General features: G+C 30.6%; 1 protein-coding gene across 1 annotated transcript in view; it reads right to left on the bottom strand.

Moving 5' to 3' along the window:
* LOC114262419 (strigolactones hydrolase CXE15-like) overlaps positions 1-24,721 on the bottom strand; it is a 40,963-nt gene extending 16,242 nt beyond the window's left edge. Inside the window, exons 1-3 of the mRNA XM_082897086.1 lie at positions 24,677-24,721; positions 23,944-24,057; positions 4,603-5,021 (exon numbers count right to left, since the gene is read on the bottom strand). Coding sequence (XP_082753212.1) covers positions 4,603-5,021; positions 23,944-24,057; positions 24,677-24,721 — 578 coding nt within the window. The remainder of the gene's footprint in view (positions 1-4,602; positions 5,022-23,943; positions 24,058-24,676) is intronic.
* Between the last annotated feature and the right edge of the window lie 2,177 nt (positions 24,722-26,898).

The following is a 26,898-nucleotide window of genomic DNA, read 5'->3' as shown; positions in this document are numbered from 1 at the left end:
GTACTAGTCTCTTGTCTAGTCTTATTTGGAAATACATGTCCAAAGAATGATGCATTCCGAGACTTAATAATCGTATTTACATGCATTTCGGTATGTTCTGATTTATAAATAAAAAACCGATATGCACTATTATTATTGGCATAACCAATAAAAATGCAATCAACTGTTTTAGGACCTATCTTAGTCTTTTTAGGATTATGAATAGCCACTTTAGCCAAACACCCCTACACGTTTAAGTATTTGTAGGACGGTACTCTCCCATGCCACATTTCATAAGGTGTTTGATCACTTTCTTTTGGGGTACCTTATTAAGTATATAATTAGCAGAAAGTATTGCTTCCCCCCACAAGTTCTGAGGTAATCCAGAACTTATTAACATGGCATTCATCATTTCTTTTAAAATCCTATTTTCCTTTCAGCAATTCCATTTTGCTGAGGTGAGTAAGGAGCGGTCGTTTGATGAATTATTCCATATTCTTTACAAAATTCACCAAAAGGTGATTTATATTCATCACCTCTATCACTTCTAAGTTTCTTAATTTTCTTACCAAGTTGATTTTCAACTTCATTCTTGTATTGAATGAAAGTTTCCATAGTTTCATCCTTAGTTCTTATTAAATAAACATAACTATATTTAGTATAGTCATCTATGATAGTGATAAAATATTTTTTCTCACCTCTGGTTTGAATTGATTTAAAATCACAAATGTCACTATGAATTAATTCAAGTGGTTCCGTACTTCTTTCAATTGAATGAAAAAGAGTTTTGGATAATTTTGCCTCAACACAAATTTCATATTTATGATTTGAATCAATGTCAAATTTAGGTAAATATTCCATATTAATTAATCTACGTAAAAATCCATAATTAACATGTCCTAATCTACCATGCCATAAATTTGAAGACTCAAGCAAGTAAGAAGAAGATGTATTTTTATTAATAACTGAGGGTACAACAGTCATTACATTTATCTTGAAAAGGCCATCAGACATGTAATCTTTTCCTACATACGTCCCATTCTTAGTAAGGACAAATTTATCACTCTAAAAAACTAGCCTAAACTCATTCTTACTCAACAAAGATCCGGATACAAGATTCTTGCGAATGTCCAGTACATGCAGCACATTATTGAAAGTGAGTTCCTTTCTAGATGTCATCTTCAAAACAATCTTCCCTTGTCCTTCAACTTTGGAAGTTGAGGAGTTGCCCATAAAAAGTTGTTCACCGTTGTCTTCTATAGAATAAGATATGAATATCTTTTCATCGGCATAGATGTGGCGAGTAGCACCGGTGTCTACCCACCATTCCTTAGGATTTCCGACAAGATTTGCCTCGGAAATAACTACAGAAAGATTGATGTCATCTACACCATTGGAAATATTGTCCACTTCGGTCATATGGGTTTGAGCAGGCTTCTTGCTTGTTCTTCTTTTACTTTTGCCTTTGCTACGACAATCTTTGGCCTGATGTCCCTCTTTGTCACAGATGTAACACTTGCCATTAAACTTGTACTTTTTAATTTCTTCTCCTTTAGAGCCTTGTGATGAACTCTCTCCAGAAAACTTCTGTTTCTTTGCTTTTGGGGCATGTTCCACAGCATTTGCCTTAGACTCCATAGGATGCTTATCAACCCGTTTTTCAGAATTGCGGTTGTCCTTCTCAATCCTCAAATGCACAATTAATTCTTCTAAAGACATGTCTTTGCGCTTGTGTTTGAGGTAGTTCTTGAATTCCTACCAGCCTTGTAATTTCTCAATTAAGGCTGCAACTTGGAAGGATTCACTGAGAGACATGCCTTCTGCATGAATGTCATCCAGAATGAGTTGGAGATCTTGAACTTGGCTGATCACATTCTTAGAAACAACTATCACAAAGTCTAGGAATTTGCCAACCACAAATTTCTTTGAGCCGACATCTCCCGTTTTGTACTTTTTCTCCAAAGACTCCCAAAGTTCCTTTGCTGTCTTGATAGGACTGTAGACGTTGTATAATGTGTTGTCAAGTCCATTCAAGATGTAGTTTCGGCAAAGGAAATCAGTATGTTTCTAAGCATCGACCGCAACAACTACTTGTCGGTTAGTTTCATCCTCGTTCAGAGTAGGAGCATTCTCATGGAAAAAACGAGTCAGATTCAGAGTTGTAAGATAGAATAATATTTTCTGTTGCCATCTTTTAAAATCAGTTCCTGAGAACTTCTCTGACTGCTCACCGTGATTTATCAGTACTGTCACAACATGAGAGGGGGTTGGCGCAATTGCAGCCACCATTGCAGTACTCGTTTGAGCATTTGTTTCAGTAGTCATGAATTCTAAATTATAAAACAAAATTAGAATTAGAATTTATACTACACAGAAAATTAATCCAAATTCACAGAATTAAATTCTGTAAAAATAAAAGAAACAAGAATGTAACTTTTATTTCTCAATTAATTTAGAAATAAAATAAAATTTTATTTAACCAAATTAATTTCACACAGAAAATTAAATTTCTGTAACACTTCAATAATTAAAAAGAAAAAGAATTTATTTTTAATTAATGAACACTAAGAAATTATTTAAGAAAACCAAAATTAATTTCTGACAAATTTCACAAATAAATATTTTGAATTGTTAATGACACAAGTATATTAATACTACTTGTCAAAGAAAATAGACAGTATATTACTACTATCTGTCAAACAGTATATTACTACTATTTGTTTTTCAACCAGAATATTATTTTGTAAAATCACAGAAAATAATTTCTGTAAGAAGAAAGAAAAAAGAAGAAAGAAGAAAGGAAATAAACGAAAAATTTTGTAAACAAAATAATTCGAATTTGTCTTAAGAATGTTGGAACAATCTTCTGTGTACAATAAATAAATTGAAACTAAATCAAACAAATAAAATAAATAACGTACCGAAATTATTTACCGAACCGAATGAATAATAAAAGATCAAGTCGAGTGTGTGACGCTCTGTCCTTAAGACAGATTCGCCCCACTACGGTGCTTACGGTTAAGTGGTGTCTATCTCCCAAGATACAATGATCCTTACAAATTTATAGTAGCACTCCAAACAAATTTGTCCGGTGAACTAGAACCTTGTGTTCTATACTTTCTATAAAAATTCCTAAAAACTAATATGAAGAATATATGCAATAATGCAGAAAATAGGACAGCAAAAAATAAATTTTTCAGTACCCAAAGACTGTTGGAAAATGGCTGTATTTATAGGCAATTCGTAACAGATTGAACAGGTCTGAACAGGTATGAAACACACCTGTACAGATTTAATTTTTGAAATGAACAGATGCAACCAGTGTTGAATAGATTAACTATTGCAGTTACAGAAACTGCTGAAACTGTCTGGGCAGTCTTAAAAATTGAATCTGTCCGAAATTGAATATGTTTGGGTGCAATAGATTCAAGACCTGTTTGGACTATTTTAAACTATTGTGGAACTGATCTGAATGGGACACAATTTATGGACAAATTTTTTGAATTCAAATTCAAATTACAAAATTTAAATTAATTTTTCCCGCAAGAAATTTTGGAAAAAATTCAAATAAATTTTGTCTAAAAAATTAATGTTAGAACTGACCCAACCCACAACCCAGTCCGGCACGGCTCGGCCGGACGGTGGCGGCGCGCATAATGGTTTGAGCCAAGCTTCCATTTGTCCATAACTCCTCCCTTCTACAAACTTGGGGTGCCCCTTGGGGCCCAACCTAAGTGTTGTAATCTAGAGCTTATATATATATATATATATATATATACAAGCTCTCTTAAAGTTTCAATATGGGACAACCCATTTCAGGGAAATCCACATTTACTTATTTAATTATCCATTTCACGAACCCGAAAACGATGTCAACTTCTCATTCACTCATAAATGATTTTGACAAACCGTCTTCACCGTGTGACCTGCTATGCGGTAAGGAACACGTCACCTTTTCAGACCCACCCCAAAAGACTTTTGGGGCCCGCTCAATTTTGAGTTCAAAGTTAGCCCAAAATAATCCTTATAAAACCATTTTTTCCAACAGACTATTTGTTGGGCATCACTTTCTCTTTATAAACCCCTTCTAGAAGTGTTCAAATGTCTAAGGTGCATATCATATGTACTTGTATAAGTTCTCATAAATATATATAAATTACCACACAAAATTATTTAAATTCTCACAAACATACGTAAATTATAATTTTTAAATTTTTTATAAATTAATTCATATATTTGTGTAAAATTTTACGTTATATTTGTGAGAATGTACAAAATAGATATCATAATTATCGACTCTGTAATGGATTTATTATTTAACTATGATTATTTGAAACTTGTGTCAATTCTTTTAGAATTCGTGTGAGAATTTACAAAATAGATATCATAATTATCGACTCTGTAATGGATTTATTATTTAACTATGATTATTTGAAACTTGTGTCAATTCTTTTAGAATTCGTGTCCCACTTGAACTCTTATATATTTGCAATTATTATTACTACTAATTTTTCTAAAAATAGAGAAGAAAAAAAAAAACACAAACAAACCTGTCAATTAGTTCCCTCAGCCTCAGACCTAGTGAGAACCTTTCCATCAAAAAAAGGTGCCAATAACACATACCCTCCCACTCTCACCGGGTCTAACTCATTTGACCCAGCTCCGAGCCTAACAGCCAAATTATGCGCTATATTTCCCCCAGTCGAGTCGCCCGATATAAAAACTCGGCTAAAGTCAGCTACATCACTCAACCACGGATCCGACTTGGCTTGAGCTTGAAGAGTAAGCCACTTCACAGCCATATAGCCGTCCTCAATAGCAGCCAGGAGTCGATTCTCGGGAGCCAGCCGATAGTTAGGGGAGATGATCAGGGCTTGGAGATCCAAAGCGAGGCGAAAGCAGTAGTTCTGACAGTTGGGCCAGGTTCCGGAGCCGATGCAGAAGCTGCTGCCGTGGATGTAGAAGAAGATAGGGAGCTTAGCTGATGAGGAAGTGGCTGGCTTGTAGAGGCGAAGGTGTAGGTTGTTGATGGAGTCAAATTTCTAGATAACAGAGCCATCGTCATGGACAAGGACGTTGAAGCTAGGTTTAGAGGATCGAACGATTGAGCCGTCGCTGTACACTCTGAGGACGCCTCGGCACTCGTCCACCTCGTACGGCGGCGATGTGGTGGCGATGGGGGTGGCGGAGGATCCAAACATTCTCTCTCTCTCTCTCTCGCTCTATATATATATTTGTGTGTGTGTGCGCGCGCGTGTGTTTGTGTATATATACACACCTTATAAACACACAGAGATAGAGATAGAGATAGAGAGGGAGGAAGGAACAGTGGAAGAGTTAAAAGAGAGAGGTTGGGTTGGAGAGGAATTATTCATTGCCTATTTATGTATAATGAAGATGATTAAAGTGGTGGCAATGTGTGTTTGTATTATTTATGGGTAGGGGTTAAGTTAAGACAAAGGAGCCATTTCAAAATATTATGAAATTTTTTTTTAAAAAAAGGTAAAAATTAATTTTTAATTTATTTTGAGTCATATAACATTTTACATAAAAAAAAGTTCAAAATGTCAAAAAAAAATTAATTTTTAACTATCTTTTCAAAACACCCAAAATGTGTTTCGCCTGTTAAAATGGCGGGAAAATTATGGAACCAAAAGCCAATAAATGAAACATTTTATAAATTAAACACAAATTTACCGTAGCTTTTAATTTTTTTATAAATTTATGTAAATTTGTATTCAATTTATACATTTTTGTTATATTACTTATGGGTGAGCAGCGGATATACTAATTCACCTAAATCGATCCGAACCGAACCGATCCGATCCGCCGTATTTTGGACGGATGCGTGATGACAAACAGACGGTTGCAGATTTATTTTTTTCAATTTGCCTAGTTTTGGACGAATGGCGGATTTGAAATTTATTTGGCCGCAACCGAACTGTTAAACCGCGAGTACCCTTAATAATTTGTAAGATTTTGTGTTTTTGATTTGTTTAAATATTCTGTTTGTGTTTTCAATTGAAAAATAGTTTAAATATTTTGTTGAATATATTTTATTGAAAAAAAGTTTTCAATTCGAATATATTTTTTGAATTGAAAAAAATAAATGTATTATTTATCTATATTTTTTGATTTTTAAATCTAACTCTAAAAATAATAAATAAATAAGATGATATATGCTGGTTGATTTTTGTTTTCAAAAACAGATATAGATGTAACAATACAGAGGCATACAATCTCTACTACTGGTATGTTCATGGTTTTAATGGTTTGAATTGTTTTTATATTTTAAGAACCACATATTGTAATACTTTAGGTAGATAAGGCATGTTGCGATTGTAATATGTAAACGAGGTATGCAATAATTGTAATATTTTAAAGTTTCAAACTTTCTTTCTTTGGATGAGGCATGCAGTGATTGTAATACTTTTTTAAGTCATTGACTGTAATATATATATATATATATTTTTTTTTGAGAAAGTGTACAAGTTAAAAATTTATAAAATTTTAAATTGTTAAACCGATTCGCATCCATCCGTCAATCTGCCAATCCAATCAATCCACATCCACAAGATTGGTAGGCGGATGTGGATTGATTTTCTCTAATCTGCCAATCTGGTAGACGGGTGACAAATTGAAGGTTCTGTGACCGCAATCGATCTACGCCCACCCCTAATATTACTTATATAAGTTCGTAAAAATTTATATAATTTTATAATAAAATTACATACAATATGCATTATACATCAAAACATTTTCCTTAAATTAATTGCATGTACTTATAAATGTTTTTAGTACAAGTTGTTTCTCCATTATTTCACTCCAGCACAATTTTTTCAAAAGTTGTTGAGCAATACTAGGACTCAATGAAACCCACACCCACGTCAACATGTGTAAGTTTTTTAGTAATTTTTTTAAAGTTTGTAATATTTTTGAAAATTATTACGCAATCTTAGATCATCATTATACATTGTTTATGTAATATTTTTAATAAATTATTAAAATATAATAGGAGCATTTTTAACTTTAAATTTTTTATTTATCATAATTATTAGTCTTGACGCATTTTAGTCTCCCTAATAAATTAGTTCATACAATACTTATTTTAACATTTATTCTACAAGCTCGTTACATTTTAAGATTTTTAGATATTTCTTTGTATAAATAAATAAAATAAAAAATCAGTGTGTTTGGTTTTAATTTTTTGAAAACTAAATTATTTATTTTTCGTATTTTTTTTATTTTTAGTAAATATTTTAAAAAATTTACGCATTTTTTTAATACTTTTTTAGATGCACCTTACTTAGATGTATCTAAAAAATAAAATATTTGTAAAAAAATATTTTTAAAAAAGTAATAAATACACAAAAATATAAAAATAAGTATATTTTTGGTATTTAGTGAATTTTTTAAAGATTTTTTTAAGAAAAATTATACTTTTTAAGTGTATTTATTTAGGTGTGTCTAAAAATTAAAAGAATTACTTAAAATATTAAAAAAAGTCAGTAAAAATAAAAAAATACAGAAAACAATAAAGTAGAATTTTTTGAAAAGTATTTTCAAAAAATTAGAAACAAACGTGGTGAATAATATTGTGTATATAAATAATAAAGAAATTAAGGTAAAATAAAAAAATATACATTGTTGGTAGGTATACTACTCACTAATAAGAGAATCTCCAACGGTAATAGACATTTTACCTATCTAAACGTTACTACAAAGTATATACTAGCGGTAACCCGTACCATGCACGCGCAAGTAACAGAAAATGGTAAATACTGTTGAACATGCTAAAAATTAATAATTAAATACTATGCTATTAATTTAAATGGGTATTGAAATAATATATTTAGTGATCTTACTATATTTAATTAAATAAATTTTAGAAGAAAAAAAAGTTCAACTGAAAATTAAGAGTAAGAGTGGATTCTGTAAATATAAGATATAGATAAAAACAAATTAAGTTTAAATTTGAAGATAAACTATAAATAAATAAATATATATATATATATATATATATATATATATATATATATATATATATATATATATATAAGAAAATTAGACAAATCCTAGAAAAATGAGGTAGAGAGAAATTCAGTAATTAAAAAAAAAAGAAAGTTGAAATTTAAAATTAAAAAATAAGATAAGACAAACTTGAAAAGAAAAATAAAATCTAATATAACTCTAATAACAGAAGAAATGGAGAGGGTAATAATTAAAAAAATTAGATAAGAGTGAAATGCCACTTATAATTTTTTAAAATTTGTAAAAAAAAACTAAAATAAAATCGAGGTAGTATGTTAAAAATCAGATAAGATTTAAGTGCCACTTATAATGTGACGCCCCGATTTTACACTATATGTTGCAGTCAAGGGAGAGTCACTAGTGAGTCCTATGGCCAATAACCAAGTAAGATCCCAGATCGCCGGAGGAGTCAAAATAGCCTCCCTTCTAAGTCCAGCTTTCTTAGGCAGCGCACTACCTTTTTGACAGATCTTACAAGGCATTGACACAAGGTCTCATAAGCAACGATAAGGTTCATACATAGGATATACATACATAATAACCACAATTATACTTGCTTCAAAAGATTGTTCCATTACATTACATCACAAAAGAAAGTTTTAAACTTCATATGAGTCTTACAAAATAACAAAAGGAAATTTCTAGTATTCCTAAGATAGCCAAAAGTCTTCAAAGGTTTCCGGCTCGTCGTCTTCCGCTATGAGTTCCGTTTCGTCACCTAGCATGATACGCCGTGAGCTTTGAATGCCCAGTAAACACACACACACACCCTACCCCTTTTTCCCAATCCAATGCATAATCACAAAATATAACATCAAGTAGTAAAGCATGATATTCCTGTAAATAAATCAATAAAGAAATAAATAAATAGTTAAGTTAGATGTTAGTAAACTAGAAATCCCCTAAAGAGATTTCGTCCTCCCAACTACAAGAATCGGACGCGGATTATTCGGTATGCCCCCTCTTTTGCTGCTTTGTTGCAGACCTAACCTCGGATGCCTACCAACGGTTATATACCGTGTAGCGCCAACCGCAGGGCCTCAAAAGAGACAGTAAAATAGGGCCTTGCCCGAATCCCTCCTTACACCAAACCACCTAGGGTCCGAATACAACCGCTCCGTTCAAGGGTTCCGAAAACCACTTGTGCAAGACTTTAACCTTCGAATAGGGAACGCATCCCAACAATCCATATACCACATTTTCTCATCTTTTCATTTCTCAAATGCTCGAAAACCCAATACCCACCCAATTAGGTTTCCCGTTGAATTAAGTGTTTTAAGTCAAGGTTAGTCTAACTAAACGATAAAATAAAATTCACATAAGCATGCCTCCTCAAGATAAGAAGATAATTAACATAACATACCCATACAACATTATGCCAAGATATGATAATAGGCCATTAAACATTTCATGAATACAAGGGTATAAAACATCTAAACATAACAAATTTTCAGATTTGACATCACATGAAGGTTAACATGGAAGGACTACTTAGGTTCATCCACCGGACTCGATTTTCCTATGGTTCGTAGAGAATTTGATCTAGTTCCTAGAACATTTTTCGGAAATGGGATTGCTTTTCCCGATTTTAAGTTATTTACAAAATAGTCCAGCACTGTTCCAGAATCTGCCCAGATCTGTCGACTGTTACGAAAACTTGATTTTCTTGCAAACCACTCAATGTTTTTCGATGAAACCAATTTTAGCTGAAAGCTAACTCCGTAAGGAAGGTTTTGACATAAAATAGAGGTTCAGAATATTTTTGTACATTTTTCTGGAATTTTTGAAAGTTGACTGAAAAAAACAGGTTTTAAGGTGGAATGCCAAAACAAGAAAATTTATAAAAAGGGGGTTCCACCATGGAAAAGTTTCATTTATTTTGTGAGGAAAACATGCTAACTATCCCATGTTTAACTCAGAAAATTTGTTTGAAAGAGTACCCTTGAAAGGTTGGGAGATTTGTACAAAAAGAAGATGGTTTGTACCAAAATGAGGAAAATACAAGAGAGATGGAAACAATACTCAAATCTTGGTATTTTTTAACATGAGAACATGATAATAACAGATCTGAAACATCACTTAAAATCTTTAAAAAAGAACATGCATTAGAAAAGAAATTGAAGAGAAGGTTGTGTTGGTGGCTTACCTTCTAGCTTTGCACAAGAAACTCTCTTCTTCTTCCCTCTCCTCCTCTAGACTCTTCTTCCTTGCTCTCCTCCCTCTCTCTAACCAAAATGTGTGTGTGAGTGAGTGTGTTGTGTGTATGTTTGCAAGCTAGGGAGAGCGTGGTATATATAGGCAAATTTTGGTGTAAAAGGACATAAAAGCCCTTTAGTTGGAATTGGATGGAAAGTTAAGATTTTGCTTGAATTCTAAAGGAATAGAAGGGACTTAGGAGGTGTGTTCCATTGGTTTAGGCCACCTCTAGTTGTAATAAAACTATATCTTGGATTTTGTATCCTAGGTAGGTCACTAGGTTGTATTTCTCTAGGATTTCATAATCATGATTCTTGAAAATTGGCTTCTCTCTCCCTTCCCTAGGAGGGCTAGCCTTGGGGAAGTGTGATGGGGCAATTTTTTTATTAATTTTGGTCCTAGGCACATCCCTCAAGGTGTATACACACACACACACATATATATATATATATATATATAGCAAGATTGATGGCATATCAAGGTACAAAATATAAGTACTATTTTGGGCAAGTTTTGAAATAAAAAAAAAGAAATATATATATATATATATATATAAGGGCTTGAAGTTAACTACATGTAACCTAGGTAGAATTAAATTAGGTTAGGAAATTTTTGTTTTGATAAAATAAAAATAAAAGAAATAGAAATTTGCTAATCGACAAGATTCGAATTAATTCAAGTAACGAGGGCTTTAAGAAAATAATTCATCATTAGAGTCTTAAAAGTAAATACATATTTTAGGGGCCTTACATATAATTTTTTAAAATTTAAATTTTGTGTAGTTAAAAAATAAGCAATTATGTTATCATATTATACAAATTTTAACTCTATTTTGTGTCTACTACCTATAATTTAATCAAATTTTGTCTTCTAAAGCTACTTAATTGAAATAAGAAAGAATAAAAAATTATAAGAATATAGAAAGTGAAAATTAGATAAAAAAAGAATAAACTTAATTGAAAATCAAAAGCAAGAATCGATCCTGTAAATATAAGATAAAGATTAAAAAAAAAAAATCAAATGCAAATTTAAAGATAAATTATACGAATATAGAAAGAGAAACTTAGATAAATTGCAAAAGTAAAAGAGAGCAAAAAAACACAATATGAGATTTAAAACATGTGCTTCTTTTCACATAAGATGCCAAAAATCTTGCATAATTTGTTAAATCACCCGTTTAATTTCTTTAGAACGTTATTTTTGTTCTCCAATCTTTTTGCCTAATTTCATATTGTCATAGAAGGTAGGTTTTGAGATTTATAAATTTATTTATTTATTTATTTCAAATATCCTTGGGTAAGACATAAATTGATGAAGAAATTTGAATTAGAGTCAAACTCATCTTTTATTTTTAAATATTTTGAAAATCTTTTATATCCATGCCATAAGTAATTAAAAAGTGAAATAAAAAATAGAAAAAAAGATAAGAAAAAATAGGAAAATAGAATGAGAGAAGAATAGATGTGCCATGTAGGAAAGAGGTTCATGAGATGTTAGGATTGAGAGTTTGGAATTTTTTAAGAGACCACTACATTTGCTTATATATATAGTATAGATTTTATTTTTCCTATCAACTGTTTAATGTTTCTACTCCAACCATGCTATGTATTTTAGCATGTGTTTGGCAAGAGGGTTGTGGGCTAATTTAGCCACAAACCGACAAAATTGGCTAAATTAGCCACAAACGGACAAAACACATTCAGCCTCCGTTTTGGAGCATAACTTCCATACAAAACTACTCTAAGAAGACTCCAATGTCAACCTTTTCCCAATAAAAACACGTTTTCCCAGAAAACCAAAGAAAGTTGAAAAAAAAAAAATTTAAAACATTTTTTTGTTTTTTGTTAAAATATTTTATAAAAATAAATCCAAACTCTATTTATAAAAATATTTTTAAATATTTTAATTTTTTTTATTATGTATTTGATTATTTTTTGAGTGTAGAGTTGTGAAAGTAGTATGGAATTTCGAGTTATGTGTTTGATTATGAGTTTTAAAAATAATTTATTAATTGAGTGTAGAGTTGTTTTTAAAGTTAAAATATTAACATTTTAAATTATTTAATTTTTTTTGTTAAAATAATTTTTTGAATATTTAAATTATTTAAATTTTTACGATTAAATTTTTTGAATATTTATTTTAATTTTTTGCTTATTAAATTTTTTAGATTATTTACATTATTTAAATAATTTAAAATAAAATTAAAATTAAATTAAATATTTAAAATTAAATTATTTAAAATACACAGGACAATAAAATAAAACCTCACTTTTTATCATTTCACAGAAAATGAAATAAAAATTAAAATAAAAAACACATGAAAAAACCATTTGCAAAAAAAAAAAAAAACTTAAAATGAAAAAAACATAAATTAAAAAAAAATAACGAGAAAAAACTTAAAAAATGAAAAAAACGTAAATTAAAAAAAATAACGAGAAAAATATACCTCATTCAAAAATATTTTTTAAAAAAAACATAAAAACATAAATCACCATTCGCGACGTAATTTTGAAATAAATAAAACACATGAAAACTCATTTTTGAAAAATAAAAAAAAGTTATTGTATACCAATAAAAATAAAAAAGAAAAAAAAAACATAAATTAATGTGAGTGAATAAAAAAATGACAAAATCGTAAATTTAAAAAAAATAACGACAAAAATACGCCTCATTCAAAAATATTTAAAAAAAAACATGAAAACATAAATTACCATTCACCACGTAATTTACAAATAAATAAATAAATAAGTTATTGTATACCAATAAAAATAAAGAAGGCAAAAAACGTAAATTAAAGAATAAGAACTAATTAATGTATATAAAAAAAAAGACAAAAACATAAATTTTAAAAAAAAAATTTAGGCAAGATATGCCAAATCCAAACCCAAAATAAAATAAAAAAAACAAAAAAAAATGTACGCAAAATACGCCAAATCCAAACCTAAAATAAAAAAATAAAAAAAATTTAAGCAAAATACGCCAAATCCAAACCGAAAATAAAAAACTTAAAAAAAAATTTAAGCAAAATACGCCAAATCCAAACCCAAAATAAAAAAATAAAAAATAAAAAAAAAATTTAAGCAAAATATGCCAAATCCAAACTGAAAATAAAAAACTTCAAAAAAAATTAAGCAAAATACGCCAAATCCAAACCCAAAATAAAAAAATAAAAAAAATTTAAGCAAAATACGCCAAATCCTAACTGAAAATAAAAATAAATATATAAAAAAAAAAACATTTAAGCAAAATTTGCCAAATCCAAACCCAAAATAAAAAAAAAAAAGAGCCAAAAAGGGCATTTGGTAATTTAACAGGAAGACACCTCACCAAAAAGCCAAAAAGTCAAAAAAGTCAAAAAGTCCTTCCCAAACCAGGCTTTTTAACCCCAGGCAAAAATAGCCAAAAAAGTCAAAAAGCCAAAAAGTCAACCCACTTCCCAAACGGAGGCTTAGCTATTTATCCAAATGCTATTAACTTTATAGAATGTCACATCAGCAACAAAGATGGAGAGAAATAATCCTAATGATTAAATACATTTTGTCTAGCAATAAAGGCTCGCTACATGTAACTAGTGAGTGTGAGCTGAGTTAAAATGCCTAATCATATGCCTAGTGCATTGGAGTTGAAAAATGTGAGTCATCCTAGACATTTTGACTAACAAACATTACATACCTAGTGGGTTGGAGATGGTTTAAGAGAATTAGTTAAGAGCCCTGTTTGGTGGAGCTTTTTTCAAGTTAAAAGCTGATAATTAGAAAGTAGAAGCTAAAATCATCCTTACCTCAACTTTCAGATAATCATTTTTTTTTAACCTCATTTAAGCTATTTCTATCAAATAAGCTATAAGCTAAAGTTGCACCAAACAGTCTGACACAGACTCTCAAATCAAATAAGCTATAATCACCTCTAAAAATTGTAACAAACAGTCCCAAAGTAGTAAACAATTCATATGATTTTATAGTAATATATCGTTATTGTATTGAATTTTTTACGTGTTTAATTGGAGAGAGTTGGAGTGGTTATGTTTGCCACCTGACTCAACACATATAGGTTGCGTTTGGTAGAGTTTTGTAAATATAATTTGAGAGTATGAGTTGTATTTTAAGTTTGTAAGTTTTGGAATTATAATTTGAGTGTAGAAAATTTGTTTGGTTATGGTTTTTGAATATAGTGTTGAATTGAGTTTTGAATTGTATGTGGAATTGGGTTTTAAAAGTTTGATGTGACATGTGAAATAAGAAAACTTGTTTGATGATGAGTTTTCAAAATAGTTTTCAAAACTTAATTCAACCTATAATTGATAATCAAACACACAACTCATAACTTGATATCCGTATTTTTTATCAACAGTCATAACCAAATTATTTTTAAAATACTCAAATAAAAAAATGATTTTTTTTCAATTAATTGTTTTTAAGTAATTTTTTTGAATAATTTTTTTTTTCAAATAACTTCTATGTCAATTATTTTATGTCAATTAATTTTTTTGTGAATTCATTTTTTAGGCCGGTATAAACATTAAAAATATTTCAAATATTTTAAAATTATTTAGAAAATTAAAATAATAAAAATATTTAGAAAATTAAAATATTAAAAATATTTCAAAAAATAAAATATTAAAAATAATCCAAAAATTAAAATATTAAGAATATTAAAAATATTCCGAAAATCAAAATGTTTACAATTAAAATATCAAAATATTAAAATTAAAATATTAAAATATTTTTATGAAAATTAAAATATCAAAAATATTCCTATAAAATAAAATAAAATAAAATATTTAAAATAAAAAAAATAAAAAAAAATTTAAAATAAAAATTAAGTTGTTTTTGAGTTTTGAAAAGTGTTTTGAGTTATGTGTTTGGTTGTGAGTTTTGAAAAGTAATGATTATAGTTTGAAATGAGTTTTGAGAAATGAATTTAGAATTATGATTTAAAAGTTGTAACTAAATACCATACTTAAATCAATGGTGAAACTATGTTTTGAAATTTAAACCGAACGAAGCCATAGTTTTTCATTATGTGCCCTTTGTCCCAATCTCCCAATTTCATTTACTGCTTATTATTGGTAACCCATGCTAGTATGGCACGTGAAAAAATTAATAATATATTTTTATATAAAATAATATAAATAGTTAAATTTTTGTATATAAATTATAAAAATAAAGAATATTAATATTTACAATTTAAGTCTTACTATTTTATCACAATTTTTTTTTTATTTTTTAAGTTGTCACAAATTTAATCATGTAACTTTCAAGTGAGTTCAGCTCAATCAACTTGAGTCGAGCTTAAAATTTTTAAAGATTGAACAAACATAGTTTTTCTCAAAAAAAAAAAAAAGTTTTTAATTAAGTGAGGACCTGTGCAGAATTTCAAAAATTCAAATTAAATTTGAGTGGATTTAAGCAGAAACATCAAATAACTTGAGCAACTAAAGCAAAATTATATATATATATATATATATATAAAATATTTGCTAATTTATTTTTTTAAATAATAAATAAAATTAATTAAAATTTTAATATTTATGAATAAAAAAAACAATATACTTAAGATTTTCAATAGAATTTTTCTTGAAAATATTTAAAAACTGCACTTTTTCGAAATAGATCATCGAATAAAGGTTTTTTTGGAAAGTGCTAGCTTACTTTTTTATCTTTTTATTTTTTTAAGTCACATCACATCTATTTTTCTATACATCTTTTTGTAAAAAGTAAAAAAATATACTTAATTATCTTTTTTTAGTCTCATCACATCTACTTTTCTGTACATATTTTCAAAAAAAGTAAAAAAAATATACTTATTTAGCACTTCACAAACTACCACTAAGTTGATATTAAAAAAAAATACTTTTTATAATTGCATAAATAATTTAAATATGATTTTTTAGAAAAATATTTTTTATTTAAAAATTACAATAAAATATTAAATAGAATAAAAATAAATTTCTTACAAAATAAAAGTATTTGAATAAAAAAAGGTAAGAAGAAAATTTAATATGGTATTTTCATTTAATCTGAAAATAATTATGGATAAACAATAAATTATCACTTATAACCCTCTCTTTTTAAAAAAAATAAAATAAAGGAAGTTTAACGAACTATCATTTTTAATAAAAAAAAAATTAATGTTTCTTTCTAATTTATTTTAGCAAAAGTAACTTTTTAACAATTTGAGCCAAATATATCTTTATTCTTTAATTGACAATTGAGATAAAAAAAATAAATAAAAATCTAACAAAATCTACCATGTTTGGTAAGTATTAAAAAAGTTATGTTTTGTACTTTTGTTAAAAATATATATATATATATATATATATATTAAAAAATATTATTGTTCAAGTCCTTATAGTTTAGAAGGATATAATTCTATTTTATTAAATTTAAAACAGAAAAAGAAAAAAAAAATAGCAATTAATAATTTGAACACATGTAATTAAAACAAATTATATTTAGAGCAATAATATTATGACACATCATTATGACACATGTAAATATTGATCTTATTCTAATTGTAGTAATATAATTTGAAGAAAAATTTAAATTTGAAATTTTATTTTATAATTTAATAAATGATGCAAAATTTAAGGACTGAATATTGATCTTATTCCAGTTACATTAACATAATTTAAGTAAGACTCCAAATTTGAAATTTTATTTTAAGATTATAAAATTAATTTATAGACCAATCATATTGTAACACGTATTAACAAAAAATTAAACAAAATAAAAAAAATGAGAAAAAAGAATTACAACTTTCAACCTTAATGAAATGACAATATCTTACAATTATAATAGCATATAGATATTGTCACGACCCGCTTCCTATAACGCCCTCAAAATAAATGCATAAATCAATCATTCATAATATCCATAGACATAGAAGAATAAAATATACATCCATTCATCAGAGTGTTCTTTACAAAAAGTACTACATGTTGGCAACCAAAGTAAATACCCTACGGGCTTACAACTTTCCAAGTCAACACTTAGTTACAACAAAAGAGGGTCAGAAGCCCTTTACAATTTAAACCCTCGGCTTGAAAATAAAACATATAACATAAAAAAAAATCAATAAAAGAAGCCTGCTGCCTCTAAATCACCCAAGCTAGGCCCTTGGAGGTGACATGTCTCCTGTACCTAAAAATGATGTCCCATATAGGGTGAGCCAAAGGTCAGTAGAGATATGCTAAAGCAAATATCTGATAAATGTTCAACACATATACATCGATATATACCATTTTTATAATCCACCAACATTGATAGTCATCTTTCAACCCGGTTTCATTTCTATTTCCAATTCACTTAATTAACATGGCTCATTTATCCGAGTAATTTAAATGAGACTACAACTCATAAAAATAACACTTTAAATCATCAACGTTATTCAAACGTATATAAGATTTCGGGACTTTCACCCTGGACACTCCGGCCAACTTAATTATCAATGAAGTTCATCCCCTATCTCCTCCCAAACAGTGGAGTACATCCCCTATCTCCTTCCATACGATGGAGTACATCCCCTTTCTCCTCCCAAACAAATATACATATGCAATGTATTTAAACACTTCATCTTATACAATGATCACTTAATGCACATATTCAATGTGTTATTCCAACTGTCACATTCAATGACATAATTTAATTGATTAGTTTCAATTTACCTAATCATCATGTAGTGTCTACAGCAATCAAGACTATCCTCCATCGATAGCCCAAAGCAGTTATCTCTAAACAGATAAATAATTCTATTAACAGATAATTTATTACATTTTCCATCGATGAGTAATTCATCAATCCAACTACACCAACTAGTCCTAATTCCATCCAATTTCATGGTTTTCAATTCAATTTCATATTCCCCACAATTACCAAATTAATTATACAAATTAATTATTTAATACAATTAGGGCATTTTTCCCATTGTCTCAAACATTGATCCTAAGAACAAATTTCACCTATCAAACCCACAAAAACCTCATTTCCAAGACCTCATAAACATATGGAGCTTGAAACACAAAACCCCTCTTTTAAATATTACAAATCTCAAATTACCAAATCTCACCATTTATACAAAATGACAAGTGTTTATGTTAAAACTCATAAGAAGGAGTAGACTATCCCTACCTCAAATGGAGAAGATGAACCATACAAGAGACAAACTCCAAAAGTGCCGAAATCCACTTCTTTTTAGATTAAAGTGAAGATCTTGACAAGCTTTATCTTTTACTCCAAAGCACAAGGGTGGAAATCTTAACGGATCTAGATGAAATCCAAGAGAGAAAGTAAAATGTAGAGAGAGAAGCTCAAGAACAAGTCTTTTGGAAAGTCTTAGAGAGAGAGAGAGAGAGAGAGAGAGAGAGAGAGAGAAGAAAAAATGGTTCAAAATGACCTCTTCACGGACTGAAATACGTGCAGTCCACTCGAGCGTGGGAACCCCCGCTCGAGCGTCAGACACAGCCTCCCGCTCGAGCATGAAATTGGACGCTCGAGCGTCGAAAGCATACTTCCAGCATCTGCAGACCTGCAAAAATGCTGAAGGCTGAAGAATTCCGTTCGCGCGTCAGAATGGCCGCTCGAGCGGAGGAGCAAATAAAGCAAAGCCCGCTTGAGCGTAGGAAGTCCCGCTCTAGTGGGGAGACCAAAATTTGGGCAATACAGGTTTTAAAAGAAAAAGTCACCAACCTGATCCACACTTACCCAACACATCCCACAATTCAAATACAAATAATTAAAGGATGGAAACAAGATATAGACAACAACAACCACTACGGAACCTAAGTCCGAAACACAATACATGACGGGAAAAATCGGGATCGCTATACTTCCCGTACCCAAGAGTTAAGCATCGTGATGACCAGTAACTGAAGTTACCTACGGCCAATTTTTGAACAAATAATAAACGCGAGTGAAAATAATATTTAAGTGAGGGTACCCAAAACAATCATTAAATTTTTGGGTTGTTACATATATATAGATAAATCATGGAAATAATCATTATTTAAAACTTATATATTAGGGGTTAAATCATTATAATTTTAAATTTAAATTAATCGAATGCTTTTCATATTTAGTACCTCTCAAATTTGAATTTTGAAATGGATTAGTATATTTTCTATTTTTTAATTTATATATTTGATATACTTTCCATTTGAAAGTCAAAAATGAAGAGAGTTTTTTTTTTTTGAATGAGAGCTATTGAGGATTTTTTTAATTATTTAAAATCAAAAAATTAAAATTTTTAGTTTAAGATTGGAACTTCCACAAAACTTATGGTTAGAAAGCCCTTTTACTTATATAATATATATAGATAGATTTAATAAGAATTTATATTTGTTTTAGATATTTTTTTTAATATACTAATTATTTTGGGTAAATTACAAACACACTCCCTGAGGTTTGATTAAAATATGAATTGCCCCCTGTGATTTTGGAAATTACATTTTACCCATTGAGGTTTCTAATTTCATAATAAATTGTCCATTTCATTAATAAATCATCAAATTAATTCACAGTTTTTAATGATGTTAAAAAAATGTCTCAATTAATAAATTAGGTAATTTTATTATTGTATAGGAGACCAATTATGAGTTTCATTTTTTTAGTTAATTATGTTAATTAAAAAATACTAACAATGAGGTATTTTTAATTCTCCAAACCATAAAGGGCAATTTGTACTTTAAGCAAATCTCAGGGGGTGTATTTGTAATTTACCCAATTATTTTTTTTAGATTTTTTATAAAAATAATTTAACATTTCTATCACTAACCATAGTGTATAGAAGAATTTGAAAATGGTGTAATAGTAGGTATGAGAGAAGACAAAAAGGCTTGTGGATTGAAATAAGTCAATAAATGTTGATATTTTTTTTTTAAATCAAAAAATTAGAAAATTAAGATTAAAATATTAGAACTCTTATATGAGTTGTGGGTTAGAAACTCTATTTTCTTTATATAATATATAGATATCTTATGAAAATCATAATTAAATTATATAAAATTTTCAGATATAATTTAATAATTATGAAAACTTTGAAAACAAAAATGTGCAATTTGATAGTGAAAAATTTCTGATGGTAAATTTAAATTAGTTAATTCCATTTTAATGACATATTCATACAAATTAAATACAGCCAATGCAAGTGGCAAACAAATCCGATAGGACCCACTTGACAAATTTATTTTTGAACAATTACTTCTTTTAACAGATTTTTTTTTTTTTTGGGGGGGGTTATTTTTTTGTTTGTAAGCTAGAAGATCCTTAAAAAAAAAAAAAAACACTAATAATATGAACACATAATTTTTTTTTTTTACTAAAACCAACACATTATCATAGTCACTTCCGCACATTAAACAAGTGGTTAGGAACACTTTCATAGCATAAAACAAAAATTAAAAATATTTCTCCTCTTTTTCTTATTAATCAATTTTTTTTTAAAATTTATTTAAGTTATTTTTACTTTTTAAAACCAAACACTCCAACATACTTCTAAAATCAATTAATAAAAACTCTAAACAATCCTATAGACTGCATTAAGTAAAACTTTTGAAATCTCTTCTCAAAGGTGGGATCAACAACTATAAATTTGATATTTATTTTTTAAATAATTATATTTTAATTTAGAATATAATAGTTTGTACTAACTATGAAATAACAAAACTGTATTATTATAAGATGATTGAAAAATATAAATAACAGTGAACAAATCACAAAACACTTAGACTCACATAATGTTATGGACATGCAATAATTTTTAGTATAAATCACAAATAGCAATGGGTAAATTATGTAACGGTGATTACTGTTATAGTTATAAATTTCTATTATATAAGTCGTACGAATAATAATAATCACTACAATTGTAGTTGCCGTCGCTTTTTAAAATCATGATTGGACCATGTATTTTAGTAAAACATGAGATTAAAGTAAAAATGGCGAATAGTTTCATATTATGTAATTGTTGTGAGATTTTTTTTCGGTTATTGATGGTATCATCTAACCAAATGCGTTCAACTTGGAAGTAATACTAACATTGATCTACATCATCACACGTGAACTTGAGAGTTTTGTAGACAATTACGTTCTTTTACACAGTATTTGGTTAGATGATTTAAAAAAAAAAAAAAATTAGAAAGAGAAATAAAAAAAAGTATGTGAAATTAATATTTCACCTACATTTTCTCTTTTTAAATTCCTTTTCAAATTTCTAAACCAAGCACGAGATTAGGAAGTTTCTGGAACAAATGTGACCACTTATGTACGTTTTAAGAAACCTTTCCATGTTTGGATTGTCGGGTAGTTTCTTAAAAAAAATATCAATAAGTCTTATTTTGCAATTAAAATTACTATTAATTATTAAAGTCCTAACAAATTTTAATATGAACAAATAAATTTTATGTTATCCAAAATTCATTCTTCCAGAATGGTGTATATTATCCTAATTTTAACCTACTCATATAATATGAATAACAATTTTAACTTAATTAAATTTGGAATTTTAATTGTAAAAAATATTAATATTATTTAAAAAAAAATCATAAATAGCAATTGAATCAAAACAATTATCGTATAATATATATCATTTTTGTTATATCAAATTATGAATTTTTTTAGTGTAAAAAGCGTAATCCTATTAAAATTCTAAAGAGTTATGAAAAATAATACTGTGACAAATTTATATATTTGTCAATGCATAAAATAGGTGATGAATCTTATACTTATGTTTTTGTTTATAAAAATTTTACTTAATTTTAATAATTAAAAATAATTTTTATTGGATTAAAATATTTATGAAATTATTATTTATATTAACTGAGAGATAAAAATGAGAGAAGATATCATTATGGAAGAATGAACATTTTAGGAATGTTTAATGACAAATAGAACTTAATCACTTACCAGTGTTTGTTTACTAATTTCTTTCTTGTTTGCATGACACACTAGGATTTGGACTACTAACGACCAAAAACCTATATATATATATATAGACAGTAAACATCATACTTTGTATTTTTGAAAGAAAAAAAGAAATATGAATATGAATATGAATATAAATATGAATACTTTGTGTTTATTACCCAAGTCATTATCAATATGCTCGAATGAAGAATTGTTGTTGATCGTCCTCCACTACCTTGAAGATATCCACCTTTCTAAACATGTTTCGCAACCGATTCAACGATGCATATGGAAGAAACTAGAATATAGTTGGACGAAACTGAATGCGGATATGGATCTATTAAGAGTGGTAGAAATAATCTTAAGGCTAGTTTTGGAGGGATTTTTCATGACTATAAGGGTGATTCAATATGTGCTTATGCGTCTAAAGTTCTTCATCCTCAAGATGTTCATAATATTTTTGTCGTTGGGTCATGGACAATATGGGGAGGTCTTAAATTCGCCTTAGAACTCGGCATTAAATCCATATGGATTGAATTTGACTCTCTTAGTACAGTTAAAATAATCAATGGAGAACAACAATCTCATAATCCAAGGGTGAAGTACGGTTTGGTTCGAATTTAGGAGATCCTAAACAAATTTGACAACTGCATAGTTTCTCATACGTGGCGTGAAACTAATAGAACTGCCGATTATCTTACGAAGATTGACCTTGAAGTAATTGATATTATTTTACAGCCAATTGAATTTCCACATACCCTCATTGATATTATCAAGGACAACGCTGAAGGAAGATGGTATTATAGAAACTAGAGATATTGACTATAGTCTATGTGGCTGATTTGATAAAGCTTAACTGTTTCTAATCCATTTGGTTATAATTTTACAATTATAATTCATTTTTTTTATTAAATTATATCAAAAAATTATAATATAAAAATTTTGAGATATAATTTAATAATTGTAAATATTGTAAGATAAAAAAAATAAAATGAATAAAAATAAAAATAAAAAATCTCTCTTATCGCGTAGTTTAATAGCGAGTAATTTCTGACGGTGAATTATAATTATTATTTCCATGATACATTCATACAAATCAAATGCAACCAATGATGCAACTGACAAACAAATCCGACAAGACAAGCTTGGCAAATTTATTTTTGATTAATTACGTTTTTTTAACAGTATTTTTTTGGTTGATTTTTTTAATTCAAAAAAACATATTTAAAAGTTAGAATATCCTTGAAAAAAAAAGAAAAGAAAAGGTTAAAAGGAAAATACTAATAAATAGAAAACACATAATTTTTTTTAATAAAAAATACTAAAATTAAAATCTTACTAAAAGCATGAACCATGTGAAATCTTACTAAAAATCTTATGAAATACTTCCTATGCCCTAGATGATAACTCTTGAGTACATGTTGTAGGGGTTCAACTATGCTAATGGTCCAACAATGGTGGAATGATTGGAGGATGAGCAACAGCAACTGTCTGGGAGGTTGGAGAGTGAGTAGTTGGGTGAGAGTGGAGCAAGTAGCTCAAGAAGAAGACAATGGCAGTGTCAAAATGGGCAGTATCTTCCCAAAATCCCCTAAAATTGTTCTCCTCTTAGGTTGGGAAATGGGTCCTATTTATAGGCTTTTCCTTGGTACTAAGAGGACACCAAGTGGCCAAATAGAGAGAAAACATGTATCCCAGAGGATCATATGGAATATTCTGCCTTGAGCTACCAGGCTGAAGGTGCCACATGTCCCTCTGCATGTACTGTATACTATCTGTTTGGCACAGATGCCTCAGCAGGTGCACTTGCGAAGGGAGTATTTGGCATTGCAACTACCTTTTGAGCCTCAGCAAGTGCACTTGCGGCGGTAGTGTTTGCCGCTGCACTTGCCTTCTCAGCTTGAACCTCAACAAGTGCACTTGTAGCGGTAAACCTTGCTGCTGCACTTGCCTTCTCAGTTCGAACCTCAGCAAGTGCACTTGCAGCGGTAAACCTTGTTGATGCACTTGCCTTCTCAGTTCTATTTAGTCAGTACATGCATTCTCAAGATTTCATAGCCTGTTATTAGCAATGTTTTTGTGTTCACCTCAGCGAAGCCTCCACTTTTAGCTACCTAACCACAAACTTCCCAGCTTCCCAGGGCGAAAGCCACAGCCAAGCCTGTTATTAGCCATGCTGTGCCTTAGTACCAAGTCTAAGGGGCTTTCTTAGTCCTGTTTGTACGACTAAGGCAGGTTCATGACCTGGGTAATGGAAGGGAGTCCCTTACACTCGGGTTACCCTACTCTCATCTTCGCGGGGTCACCACGGTATACTAATATCTCTGGGCCTACTATCAGCTCCAATCAATAAGCCTTGGGGTCTGCTATTAGCGCCAAGCTACTGAGCTTCGAGGCTTACTATCAGCACCGAACTAGTGAGCTTCGGGGCTTGTTATCAGCACCGAGCTAAAAATGACTTTGGGGGCCTGCTATCAGCCTTAGGCTAGTAATGCCTTAGGGCTTGCTATTAGCGCCAAGCATTAGCCTCTACTTGTGGAGGGAAAACTTCTCCCAAAGGCTGCTATTACCTTAGAGGGGTGTTCCCTCCACAAGTTAGTTGGTGCGGTAGTCATTTCCCATGGTAAGTTCAAATGACAGAATCGACAATATTGGTGATAGGGCGCCGACAGAATGCCTCTGCAACTTGGTCACTGCAAGTGTTGCCTCTGCAACTTAGCTTCAGTTTTCTCATTCCCTCAACAACTCCAAATGGCTGTGATACCGATGATACTTGGAATGGCGGTGCTAAGACAAAGTGCCTCTGCAACTTGGCTGTTGCAAGTGTCGCCTCTGCAACTTAGTTGCTTCGGCTTTCTCTTTCCCTTAACAACTTCAGATGGTGGCGGAACCGACAATACTTGGAATGGTGGTGCTACCGACAATACTTGGAATGATGGGGCTAAGACAAAGTGCCTCCGCAACTTGGCCGTCGCAAGTGTTGTCTTTCCAACTTAGTTGCTTCGGTTTTCTCTCTCTTAGCAACTCCAGATGGTGGCAGAACTGATAATATTGGGAATGGCGGCGCTGGGGCAAAGTGCCTCAGCAACTTAATCGCTGCAAATGTTGCTTCCTCAACTTGACTTAGACATTTTTCTTCATAGAATTTGTTCGGACCTTTGGTTGGTCAGCCCTGCTCTAGCCCACTGTTGATCCACTTCTCTTTGGCTTTGGCCCATGTTTCTTTAATCATTCCTAGTCACCTAACAGAGGCGGCCTTCGCACTTGGGTCCATACTTAATTTGGACTTTAATTTCTGACCCTCTACATTTGCTCCCTACGCGTGTGGTGAACATTTGTTTTTCTGCGCGTGCATAATGTTATGTTTCAAGTGAACCTCACCGGTAATGTTTCTTCACTTAGTACTCCTTTAACTTTGGTTGCATAATTGTGTCTTTGTCTAGGGTCTATTTATCTCAAAGAGGGACAATGTCTCTACTATTACTTCCTTAGGTTCAGGTAGCCCATCCAGTATTGAGGGGCTTTCTTCAGACTTCAAAGATGGTGATGATGTACCCCTTGGCTTACTGCTTCATCGGTCCAAAACTCAAAGCATAATGACTTTTAACACTGAAAGGGGTAATAATAGTGGTCATAAGGAGCTTCTCTAATGAAGATAAAGAGGTAGTAGAAGGTGGTGGTGGGGACTTCATTCTTGGGACCCCTAGAGTTGATCATAGGGTGAACATATCTCTTGGGCTGGAACCGCTCAGTGTGGAGGTTGCTTATGGGTACTTCTCCTGCCCAGTCTCCACTATGCTGAGGTTGTTGGAACCCAAGTTGCTGCAGAAGTTGAAAACATCACGACTGAGTTTAGTATTGCCAATCTAGGCTTGGCTTGCCTGGCGAAGTTGGCTATGAACTTAGAAGCTGTTGCTGCTACCATTGAAACTTCTAATCACATTGCCTCTGTAACTTCTGCATGATATACTGGTATCTCTGGGCCTGTTATCAGCTCTAACCAGTGAGCCTTGGGGCTTGCTATTAGTGCCAAGCTAGTGAGCTTCATGGCCTGTTATTAGTGCCGAGCTAAAAACGACTTTGGGGGCCTACTATCAGGCCTAGGCTAATAATGCCTTAGGGCCTGCTATCAACGCCAAGCATTAGCCTCTACTTATGGAGAGGAAGCTTCTCCCAATGGCTGCTATCACCTTGGCGGGGTGTTCCCTCTACAAGTTAGTTGCGGCTGCTGCAATTGCTGCGACAGTCATTTCTCCTCTGTAACTTTTGAACAAGTTGTTGACTTGTACCTTACTTACTTCCTTGAGTTATCCTCTTAACTTGTGTCTTAAGACCTTTTTGTTGGTCTAATGTGGATGATCTTGCCTTGTACTACGAGGAGCTTGGTGATAGGCTTCTTTATTTTAGAAAGGGGCAATATCTCTGCCATTCCTTCTTAAAGCTCAAGTGGTCCATCAATAATTGTTGGGCTTCTTCAAATTGCAAGGATTAAGAGGACCTTATAGCCTCATTGATCCTTTGGCCAAAGACTTACAGGTTGATGCTTTTAGGCATTGAAGACGAACTAGTTGGCTAGGTCTAAGTCATAGAGGAAGACCATGGCAACTTCCCCGTTGAGGGTGATGGTAATGAGCAATGCCAAGTTACAGCTGACACCCAAGTTGTGGGTGATGAGATAGCTGCTGAGGGTGTTCCAAATCCAGAGGTTCCGAACCTTATTAGCTCTGCCCTTATTCCAGATCTTTCTATACACTCTGGTCGCTCCTTTGTTGACGGTGATGACTTCATTCCT

The sequence above is a fragment of the Camellia sinensis genome, chromosome 12 (genome assembly GCF_055761805.1).
Source record: "Camellia sinensis isolate YWXY chromosome 12, ASM5576180v1, whole genome shotgun sequence".
In the NCBI taxonomy this organism is placed as follows: domain Eukaryota; kingdom Viridiplantae; phylum Streptophyta; class Magnoliopsida; order Ericales; family Theaceae; genus Camellia; species Camellia sinensis.
Note: the sequence above shows the minus strand (reverse complement) of the source record. Positions and strands in the feature narration are given on the sequence as shown.